The 12,069-nt window shown below is 40.6% G+C and overlaps 1 protein-coding gene across 3 annotated transcripts in view; it reads right to left on the minus strand.

The window, feature by feature from the left end:
* Window positions 1-528: 528 nt before the first annotated feature.
* The window catches only part of LOC134668062 (uncharacterized), a 145,950-nt gene continuing 134,409 nt past the window's right edge, over window positions 529-12,069 (minus strand). For all 3 annotated transcript variants that reach the window (XM_063525513.1, XM_063525514.1, XM_063525515.1), the window contains exons 2-8: window positions 6,063-8,514; window positions 5,125-5,714; window positions 4,206-4,353; window positions 3,289-3,453; window positions 2,405-2,738; window positions 1,615-2,073; window positions 529-1,498 (exon numbers count right to left, since the gene is read on the minus strand). In XM_063525513.1, coding sequence (XP_063381583.1) covers window positions 1,668-2,073; window positions 2,405-2,738; window positions 3,289-3,453; window positions 4,206-4,353; window positions 5,125-5,714; window positions 6,063-8,514 — 4,095 coding nt within the window. In that variant the 3' untranslated portion in view covers window positions 529-1,498; window positions 1,615-1,667. The remainder of the gene's footprint in view (window positions 1,499-1,614; window positions 2,074-2,404; window positions 2,739-3,288; window positions 3,454-4,205; window positions 4,354-5,124; window positions 5,715-6,062; window positions 8,515-12,069) is intronic.

Below are 12,069 nucleotides of genomic sequence, written 5' to 3' on the forward strand. Positions count from 1 at the left end.
CTTGTTTTTTTTTTTAATGTTCCCATATACAATCACAGACACAACCAATTCGTAAACCTTAATTCTATATTATACCATATGTTTCAAATAGGGAATATTACGCACAACTCTGCTCATGTCATATTTATTCGTAACAAATAATCTGTGAAAACTTGCGAAATCACTGGAATAGTATTATAATATAAGTTCGCACGACAGCTTTTTCAACGCGCGTTAAAAAAGCGCTTGAATCTGTCTACACTCTAAATTCGACTTAACGACCAAGGCTTACGTCTAAAATCCGACAACGCTCGATAAAAAGCGTCATCGCTGTCGTGTGAATACATACACGGTTTTCCATTTGTGTCATTCAAACGCTTTTTTAACGCGCGTTGTAAATGTTGTCGTGCTAATGGGGGCTAACTCTATGGTTTACGGTTTGTGCTAGTGCTGTTCTCTGGCGTCAAAACAATGTAGTACTTAATACCTATTCATTTGGCATTTAGTAAGGCGTGCTCTGAATGGTACATAAGGAAATAAAACAACATATAAAATATTTAGATTTATATTCGACATCTTAACACGATATATAAACTTTGAACTTCCCACCAAGCTCGTGAAATATATAAATACATGCAGTAATGTACACAACGCTTATATACTAGAGTAGATAAGGCACCAGATTAGATAAAACGAGTATATAGAATTTCAGTACTGTCTTGGCACCTATTTTTAAAGTCAAAATCTTATTAAATTAATATTTTGAACGTTTTACCCCCTTTTGGTTTATTACATATATTTTTGTCTCTTTTTTTGTAAAAATGTACTACATATTTGGTTATCAATACTTATCCATATTGGCAAAGTGGCTTTTACCGATAAATGTCACAATTGCATTTAAAGTTATAAACTTTTTATTCTTGAAAAATATTATAACTTTCTTTGCTATTTGTGACTTTAATATTTAAGTTTTATAAGCTCTTTTGTTGGACTTAAATCAGTCATATTCGGTAAAATTTGCAAATATAAGTCATATTATTATGGTTGTTTTATAATTAACAATAAAATGATTTGGGGGTCAAACAATTTCAAAACAATTAAAATTAACAACAAAGTCTTTCAGGTGCCTACTAAGCTAAGGGCTTAACTTAATAAGATTAAAGATAGTACGCATCTGTGGTCCAAAAAACATGAGTATTGTGCTCTGTGCTTGAAAATTATTTTTATATTCTTAATTACACTCTCAATATTACAACTAATAAATTGAAATGACATTCACACCGACACAAATTACTTGGAAATAATTACGTACAATGTTAAAAACTATTATTCATTTATCTACAATCTTTTATGTAAATAAGAGCGATTTTCGAAACTAGTTTTACTCAAAAGGGAATGAAAATAATTGTTACGTTATTTACAAAATAATGTATAGGTACCTACTTTTACTTTAGCCAGACTTTCTCAATGAAAGTTTTCAATGGCGCCCAACTTATTTTCAATGCCCTTCAAAACTATACTCTGTCAAACCATTTCCGTCAGTAGAAAAGAGCGCCAAATTAAAAAAAAATGTAGGCGCGCAGGGTTATCGTCCCATAGAAATTTTGCCTTTTTCTACTGACCAAGTCGATTGACCGGCTATACATTTAAAATTTCAGATGCGCACTCGTAAAGCTAAAAAATATACATCAATACACATTGGCCTTTTCTAAAAGTACCGACGCATCGCACATCGTCTTAGCCGTGGATCGCACTAAGAACATCAAATGCAGCTGCTCGAACACATTCAGTTGGACTCTGGTTCTCACCAACCCGTGTAAAACCGTCGCTCTTTCTAAATCCAGCCATCTTTGTAGAGACAATTCGCGGTCATCCACAGGGACGCCTTGAACGACATCTAAAGGACCCCACAGCATGAATTCCAAGACTGATTTTGCTTGGTTTAGGGAGATCGCTCGTTCTTCTTGTAGGACTTCCTTGAGTAGTGGGGTAAGTTTCTCGCTTGGGAGGATGATTTCGAGGGCTTTGATGGCGCACTTGCAGAGAGAGTTGAGGTGGGCGTCTGGTGTTGATTTGTTCATGTCGTCGCTTAATCTGTAAAATAAAATGGTGGATAAGATTTTTGAAAATCTACGCGGAATTCTTAAATTTTCAGGGAGTGAAGGTACTTCATGATGCAATTTGACCAATGCAAGAATAATGGGATATGTGTCTGATAAGGCTGTTTTGGATAAATAATACCGATATTTCCAAGACATTCAAGCGCCTTACTTATTAATATTACATCAATCATCAATTTTCCCTTTCCCGTGATGTGATTCAGTTTGGTGTAGGTATGCGTTGTTAACTTTTCTGTTCTTTTGAAAGATGCTCCTCAAGTTTTGAGGATTATTTTTAGATAAAATAATCTATATGCAACGCTTACCCTTGTAAAATGCACAATCTCCCATAGCAGTTCGTCTTCGGCGCCGACAATGAATTCAGCCTGTCATCCGGAGTCGGCGAACTTATCCCGCTGGCCCCACAAGGCTGTTCCCTCAACGAAATAAAAGAGGTTAAACTCTCCGAGATCTCTTCGACCCCCCTCGCTTGGAGGCACTTCAGGCCGTTGATGAGTTGGAGCATCATGAAGATGGCCTCATGGATCTGCTCGGTTTGGACTAGTTGGTACTCTTTTGTGGATATCTCGACGGAGCGGAGGGATTCCCCGTAGGTTTGGAGGGTGTCGACCTGCGCTTGGGCTAGCACGACGATGGTTGCTGGAAAGACAAAGAAACCTTTAACATATTGAAAAAAAAAACAGTATAGTTTACATTTTAAAATACTGCTTGAGGAATTTTTAAGGGGTATTCATTTTACAGATTTTGAGTTCCATAGCTAGGTTCGAATATGTGTCTAGGATATGACGACGATGAACTTATTAGATATCTACCTACTTATAAGTAGGTGGTACGTCAAGCCATCGCTAGCCGGAGGAACGCTATTGACAGACGAAGAATGAAGGACATAGGCGTTTGTTATCCAGGATCAAAAGGATTCTGGCCGCGTACCCAAGATGCCAATCGTTTACGCTCCGTAGCGATCGAAACGCAACTGTCTCTGCCGCACTAATATGGAAGACTGATAGAGAGACATAATGCTTTTCGTTGTCGAAGCGATAGCGATTGTAACCTTGGCTAGGCCGGCAGATCTCTAACAGATGCTTTTATCAGGATTTCTCGATCGATCCGTGTTTGAAAGGCTTTCCTATTTGTAAACACAGTAACTTTCACATCTATATAGATGTTGTTAAAAGAGGGGTTAACCTACCTTGCACTAAGTCATCGCCTTCTTCTCCGAACTGCTGGAGCGGCACCAGGTCGCAGAACTCCGTGATAGCGTTCAGGCTGAGGGTCTGAGGCTGCATCGACTGTTGGCAGACGAGTTGAGAGGCCGTTTGTTCCTTGTGGACCATCAACGTGACGTTCACTGGGCCTGTAATTAAAAACAAGACTGATGAGACCAAGAATCATCATCATCTCAGCCGAAAGACGTCCACTGTTGGACAAAGGCCTTCCCCAAAGATCACAGCGAACTGTCATTCGCTGCCCTCAACCAACGGCTTCCCGCGACTTTAACCAGATCGTCGGTCCATCTAGTCTGGGGCCTTCCCACGCAAGGAAAATCCGGAGTATATTTGTGTGTTGAGACTGACTGACATTTAGCTTGCGAAAGGTCTATTATAGGTATTACGTAACCCAAACCCCCTTTGCAAGTGGAAGGTTGTGCCTATCAGTAGGAAGTCTATAAGTAGACTGGTGACGATGATGTCGATGAATAAGAATAACGCTAGTAGTGATCAGCTGATCATAAATGGAAGGAAAATACTCTGTTCATTGGCGCATATTTCACTACGAAATTATTTTTCTAGGGTGATCATGATCATGCTAAATGGTGGTTCGAAGCGATTAGGCTTTGATTAATTTGTCATTTGAAGAGGACCATGCAGTCATCCATCATCTCAATAGGTTGATGATGGCGGGTCACTTCTAAAGAAGATCAGCACAGGACCGGACGAGTCGTGGCGAAGCCTTGGCGGGGCCTTTGTTCAGCGATGAGGGATAGAGAGACTAAAAATCAAGAGTTTTTCATATCTGTCAATTTCCTTGTGCTTAAATTCCGCATTTACTCGTAATCGTGATTGAAGAAAAAAATGCAGCTACTTGGTTTTGATATTTCACAAATACCTTGGCTAGAGTTCCAAATTGCAGGGTAGAACAGCCGCTTGCCCGCCCGCACAGTCTTCGACGATTGCACGGCGAAGTCGCTCCAGCGGAGATTAGTGCAGGCCTTGAGACCGCGGAGAGAGGGTTGCATCGTGGCACTCTGCTGTACCTATGGACATCAATGAGGTGAGAAACTAAGATGGATGTCTTAATAGAAATACGACAATGTATTTTTGTAGGTAGGTAAGTGATCAATGATTAACATGATTATGATTAAATTTTACAAGAAAAATATATTTTTTATTGTACCTAAGTACCTGATTTGTTGCGTATGCAGCTATAAATACTCGTAACTTAGTCATTAAAAATACCTATTTATTCAAATAACTTCTTTGTACTTAACACTAGCGTGACTAGTGAAAACAATGGCAATACTTTGTATGTCTCGAAATTAAAAATCTTGAATGTAAAATTTTCAAGTAGGTTTCTTGGAAAGTGAGATAAAAACTTAGTGCCCGAGAATGTCCTTATTGTTCGAACACGGAAGTCTCAGACCTCTACAATATCTGTCTCCAAAGACCTTGATTTTTAATCACAATCACATTATGAATCATACAAGTCATGCAAATAAATTGTTTTGTTTTTATTAACTTTGGTAGATTATTGTAAAATCGATGTACCTAGGTATTGCAGGAATAAGCATCTGAAAAACGATTTTGTTCTGGATTTTATAATACAGTGTAAAACTTATTCATACTTAATAAAGAAAATTTTGATTGAAATACCCAAGTAAGAAATCATTTTAGCTTCCATAGTGAAACAGGACATATTAACATTAGATCAACTGCCGCTAAGAAAGCGGAAGGAGACAGTCCATCCAATGCATATGTACTACTTTGTCGTTAACCGTCACGGAATTTTTAGATTGTAAAATAAGTACCTGCTCTAAAACCTGCGCCAGCGCCTCGTGGTTAGCAATAACGACGGCCCCGTAATTATCCTCCAGATTCCTGTGCACAACACTGCGTCCCTTTCGCACCCGCAGCTTATTCGTAGTCGTTTTTGGCGTCATCTCGTTCTGATAATCCTCGTTGCCAGTATCCATGTTATCGTTGGAACTGTAGAAGCTGTACGGGGAGTAGATTTCTGATTCTGTTTCGCTCCCGCAGTAAGGGAGGGAGGATCTGAAGCCGTTGTATTTCGGGTATTCGACGCTTTCGTCTTTCCGCGTCTCTACTGGCTTGGAATCACACTCGGGAGAGCTTGAACGTGCGTGGTTTACGTATTCGTAATCGCTGTCACTGTTTTTAGCGGAATCTGAGGTTTCCTCGTACTTATTAGAGTTGTAAACGTCGTCGTAATTATGGATGACGGCTTCGTTGGTGGCTTGGACGAGTTCTTGGGGGCCGTCGTCGTCTTTTTCGTCGTCTATGGGAGTCCTGCGTTTGGGGAGCTCTAGGTGAGCTTCTCGCTCTCGCATGCTAGCTGTGCGTTCGGGTTTTCTAGGGGCTAGGGCTGACCGGATCTCGCCTGAAAAAAAAACGATATCTTAAGTGGTGTCAAAGGTTAGTATCAAGTAAGAATTTTGGAGGATATTTAAGTGGAAAACATTTCGGTTGGGCTACCCTGATAGATCCAACTCACGGCAGCAATGAAAGTTTGAAAAAAAAGATGGCGTTAGGCCTATCACAAGTCAAATATATTCCTAGAATAAATTCTAACTTATTCAGGTATTCTAGAAATTATACCAATAACTAAAGCTACTCGTATTGAAACAAATATTGCGCGCTACACCGCCTTTCTCCACTCAGTGATACATGTTCGCTTAACACTGCATCCTCCTACATTAATATGGCATTCCTATGCTAATGAACTCACCTAGATTCGCATAAATATTGTCGCTCTTGTTTGGCGGTGTCCACGCTTGCTGTTTTTGCTTTTTTTGCAGAGCAGCCGACTTCGGCGGCGGCGGTCTGGCCGGCTTGTGAACTGTGGCCACCTTTGTCTCTTCACTCGAGTGCCTTGGAGGGGGAGGGGGCTTGTTTACGACCTTCGGTGTCTCGACCTCAGTTGCCGAACTACTCCCACTATATATCGACACGTCATCGTGACTCATCCGACGAATCTCGGATATCTCATTCGGCTTCACGACCTCAACATTCGACCCGTTTATGTCCAACGGATGTATGATCACCAGCCGTGGCTTCGGTTTCGGTGTTAAATCAAAGATTTCTTCGGGTTTGTGGGCTACTTTCGCCACTGTTGCTACGCTGAGCTCTTTCTTGTCTAAGTCTTTTGATGAGCCTATGCGTAGGAGTTTCTTGATGGAGAATTTTAGCTTGCCTTTGCGCTTTTCGTCTAAGAGAAGATTATCGTGTGACAATGATATGTTTCTTCTAGGGGCAGGTTCTGGGATGACATCAACCTTCTTAATCTCAACAGTGTCAGCAGGTTTCACCTTAGGCGTCGCCGAGGACATGGTCGCTCGCTCTCGCTTCTCTAATTCTCTTACTACAGGAGAGTCAGATTTGGTGAATCCATTTGTATTCCTTTGATACAAGTTCGGATACTCGTCTATTGATGGCGATGATGGAGGTGACGGTGCTTTACATTTAGTAAGACTATTGAGTGACGTGTCACTGTCTTGCTTTGTTAGAACAGGTTTCGCGTAGTAAATCGGTTCAGGTTTTTCTTCGTGCACCTCAGTTATTTCATTATTTTTCTCCTCACTAATAGCTCGGGCCGACCGATCGTCTTCCACTTTAGTTTGCAAATGCATAACCGTTTGCGGCGTTACGACGGCTTTCTTAGTTGTTTGTTTTATAACCGGCTTGATCGGCAACTTGGGCTTTTCAGGTACGGCAGGTTTGGGAGACATTATATCAGTAATCATTCCGTGAAGGAAAGATGGACGAGGATCCATAGTAGGCATTGGGCTCTTAGGTAACGCAGGGGCTTCGGTGGTTTCATCTGGATCTGCCCTACCATCCGGTTCGCCAGCTAACTCCCTACTAGCCTCAGCAGAAAACACGTTGTCATGAGGCTTTGGCACGATCGGTGGCATATCTATAATCGGACTTTGGAACGTCGAGTAGCCGTTGCTAGCTTGCCCGTCTATTTTCCTGAGCTGCCCTATCGGGGACATCTTGATGTTCTTATCGGTATCGTTGAACACTTTTATCTTGACTGTCTCTTCACATTTCGTTTCGGAGAAATGGCCGCTATCGTCGTTATCGGAGTCCGTGCGGCCGTTGAAACTTTCGTCGTCTGACGTTAGAGAATTGTTGGCAGTGGAATTGAGAGTGCTTACCGCTGAATCAACACTACTGCTTTCAACATTAATCTTACAAAATTTGAATTCAGATCGGCTGAGATTTACTTTAGGCCTTTCTTGTGTTTTAGGCAATGGCGATTTTCTCACGATCGCATTCTTTTTGGTCTCGCACATTTCTTTCTTGTCGAAGTCATCTTGCATGCTCTCCTTCATCTTCCCTTCTACTACGGTGGGCTTGGTGCAATCTTTTTGTGTGAAACCAAGATCGGTGGCATTTGTGATTCTGTTCTGTTCTAAAGTTTCTGATATTTCTTCAAGCAGCGATTTTTCAGTACATATACTTTCTGTTGTGCTGTCTGCTTGTATAATAGTTTCGGTTTCTTTAACGTATGATGACAGAATGATATTGGTTTTATAATTATTAGTTTCTTCGGTGGATGCATCTGTGACGTGTATAACGGCGGGTTTCCGACCATGCGATTTTACATTTGGGCTTTTGTTCTCTTGCCCAAACGGAGTAACTGAGACTAGTAAAGTCTTCTTCTTTCCATCGGAATCTGTTTGCATTTTCCCTAACAGTAAAGAGGTGTAAGATTTGCTTGCAGTTTCACCCAATAGATTAGCTTTAACCGTGTTAAAATCTGTGTTCAATTTGGTGACTTTATGAAGTTCTCTCTCTTCCTCTGTATCAGGGAAAGTGTCATCTTCTTCAGTTTCTTCTGAAATTTCGAATTCCTCTCCATCAGACCAGTCGTCGCCCCCGTAGCCTATGACACTGCTCACCTCTTCAGGGAATCTGACATTTCGTTTGTTTTTCTTCTTGGGGTGTGTTTTGAGTATGCTGGGTGGTGTTTTCTTGAAGAAGGTGCTTCTGTTCTGGAAGGGTGTGTTGATGTACTTGCTGCCCTCGTTGGTGCGGTCTTGCTTGAGGTGGTCCTCGCGGGACTTGAAGCAGTTAGAGCAGAAGTCCTTCTTCCAGGCGTTCTGCACGAAGTTGTGGCAGACCGGCGACATGTTGCCGCGCGAATATCGCCTGTTTATCACGTAACTGGCATTCTGGAAAGAAGGAAAATAATAACATAAGTATGTAGAAAATATAGTTTTAATGTCAGAAATTTGTTTTCACAACTGACAAGGTACGAAGTGGCAAAGAAACCTAATCCATTGACCGTGTGTATATATTTAAAAAGATTGTGTGTATAGACTTAAAACACTTTCGGATATTTTGGCGACTTATTTGGTCATGTTCTTGCTGAAATGGCGACATAAAATACGTAAAGTCACTGAAAAATAGACGTTTTATTAGTCAGGGTAATGGAGCAAATCGCCGTAAACGTGAAAATATTCATCGTCAATGAGTGATTTAACATTTAACTTGACCAATTAGTTGCATGTGAACGATTTTACGGTCTTCAAGTTGATTCCTTTTCAAGTGGTAATTCCTATTGGCATCTTAGTAAATACCTAATAGACTGTGTTTATTCAGTAGGTAAGTACTAAAGATTATTTATGATTTTAGTCGAATTATACTAAATGTACCTAGTTTACGCCTGTGAGTAGAGTGATAGTTTATGAGTGAGTGCAAGTTATCCGAGGACGTCGTGGACAGGGCGAAGGAAAAGCTGACTCCGCCATCATGTGGGATGGTTAGCTAGGAAGAGAGAGAGTACAAGTTTACGCCTGATTTATTCCACAGTGAAAATTCCAAATTCGTCCTTACTTCAACCTGAACTATATACCGGTTAGGTATGGTCTAGTTAGCTTCCCTCTGCAGCGCATATTTTATATAACTCTACATACATAAATGGTAAAATTATCCATTGATTTATACTGTTTAATCTTTCACACGATTGTTGATAAACAGGTAACATCCATCGTACCGCGGCGTAACGATGTGCTAAGGCTAAGGATCATTTACAGTTTTACCAAGCATTTATTGACCAGTACAAGTCTGATCCCAGACAATGAATAATTGAAACTAATCTCGGGGTCTAGTCACACTGGCTGGTAGTATAAGACATCGGGAATAGATAAAGTTGCGCAAAAACTCGTTCCTTTGAAGATATTTGCTTATTATGAATTTGCTGCTAAATTACCTTTGCCGTTATAAGTGCGCATTCCTTATACGAGACGTGCTTTAGACATTTGAACTGTAAGCAGGTTTATTGACATTATGCATGGGTACTTGCCTATAACAAATAAACACGAAAGGCGGATCGTATGGAGATAAGAGTGTAGGTAGTAGAAGCCAGATATAGTAGATAAGAAAAGATGGAGCATGAAACAAATTCTGTGCAGTCAATGATTGCATTGTTAAGTAAAAACAGTCAATAGTAGGACAGTCTCTCGGCAGTTCCGGGTTCTAGTACCAATAGGTGACTTGTCAAGCCTTAAAACCTAAGTTTAGCTCTACTATAACATAACTGATTGTGAGATGGTCGGTATTAAACTAAGGATAAGGACTATAGTAAGAACATTCCACAAACATTTCAGATTTTAATTTTCAATTTTCGAAAAGTATTCGAGAACATGGCTGCCGCTTGTGCACTGTGGCTTGGGCTGGACATGTCTGCCGGATGCATGATGATAGATGGGCCAAAATAGCCACTAGCTGGCATCCCCAGGGTAGTCGAGGCAGAGGCAGACCGAGAAAGAGATGGCGGGATGACCTGGATGCATTCCAGCGGGATTGGCGGGATCTTGCTCAGCACAGGGAGGACTGGAAAGGGAGAGGGGAGGCCTTTGCCCAGCAGTGGGACACACAAATAGGTTATTAAAAAAAAATTTCGAGAACTATCACAGTTTTTTCGGAGACTTTCCGCAACTTTGCACATCTGTATCTGTAACCTCAAGTCTCAAGTAACTCTTCGTGTCCCAAGTTACCATCATTCGCTTGCCCTTATCCCATTCACTTGTCTTTTTCGTCCATACCTCTCTATTGCCCATCATCTCATGGCTCCTCTACACGATGGACCAGCGCCGGCCACTCCAAGGTACGCATTTATGTGTTAGATCAAGTGATATTTCTATCTCATTCTACCGCATGGCTGCGTCCCTTGGAGTGGCCGGCGCTGGCCCATCGTGTAGAGGAGCCATCACATTCACTCTCCCAGAGACATGTCCGAAGTTCCTAGTTTACATAACACTCAGTGCAGCGCCTTTGCAGCGCAATAGCTACGTGTCATCACGACAACTGTTCCGTTTGCTCAGCTTTCTCTGCTAATCAAGTATGCGTGGACAATTGTTTAGCACCTGAGGAATAGCTTGGAATGTTATACTATTAAAACAATTTCACTGCTGAAATACAGCAAAGGGGAAAATTAAATAAATCAAATTGGTCTTCTTGTGATGACAATAAGGGATATGAGCTTTGAAACATCTGGGTGCTTAGGCAAGATGCCAATCTTTTGTGCCGTAGCGAACCAAAACTGTCTCTATCACTCTACCATATTAGTGCGACAGAGAGACATTAGAGTGGGTAGGTCCTCTGGGCACCACAAGAGTCTGACGAAGTCACCGTCAAAAGCCTCTCCCATACAATAGAAGCTCTCATTTTGACTTGTCTTAGATTCGAAAAAGATGAAGATTTAACTTTAATATTTGCTAGAAATACTAGAAAAAATTTTTGAAGTATGATATGACTACATCGCTCATTAGGTATTAGAATTTAAATCCGCAATACTATAAAAACATTGACTTATCTTCTTCGAGATAGGTAATATATAAAAATGACATTTGCAAAAACCTTATAAGGATCCTAAGATATAAACCAGTTTATAATTTACATAATGCTGACGAATTCCTATCTCGCATCGAATAAAACTAAAAAAGTCTTATTTTTATTAAATCTGTGTATAATTAATTCGAGCTAGATAGTTCTATCAATAGCAATTAAAAACCATTACGTCAGGCCAATGACATAACTGCGTGTAAAATGACTTGATTGAACCGACAACAATGTTTTGATTGCTATCGTGAATCTATCAGAGCAGAGACAAATAAATAAGACAGATAGAAAATTAATGGTAGGTACGCACAGTTCCATATCTTTTGTTCAGTTCCACGTTCTGCATACTTTTTAGGGTACGGAAGTACCCAAAGGGTAAAAACGGGACCCTATTGTTAAGACTCCGCTATCCGTCTGTTTGTCACTAGGCTATATCTCAAGAACCGTGACAGACAAGACAGTTGAAATTTTCAGATGATGTATTTTTGTTGCCGCTATAACAACAAATACTAAAAACAAAATAAAAGAAATATTTAAGTGAGGCTCCCATACAACAAACGTGATTTTTTTGGCGTTTTTTGCGTAATGGTCCGTACCGTACCAGCCAAGACTCCGACTCGCACTTGGCTAGGTTTTCGAACTCTTCGTCATATACTCATTTTGTAAGGTTTTTTAACTTTTGCTTGACACCATATTACATCTATAGTCTACACACACTAATCTAGATGTTGTTAGGTATACGAAGCTATAAACTAAGACTTCACATAAAATATGCGGCGCAATGGTGATGAGTTCGCGATAAGTATCTACAACGATATATGACACTCTCTCTTAAATATATTTGTTGAATTTTTGCCGGGAATCCAATTATCTGCGGCCATGAT

The sequence above is a fragment of the Cydia fagiglandana genome, chromosome 10 (genome assembly GCF_963556715.1).
Source record: "Cydia fagiglandana chromosome 10, ilCydFagi1.1, whole genome shotgun sequence".
Lineage (NCBI taxonomy): Eukaryota > Metazoa > Arthropoda > Insecta > Lepidoptera > Tortricidae > Cydia > Cydia fagiglandana.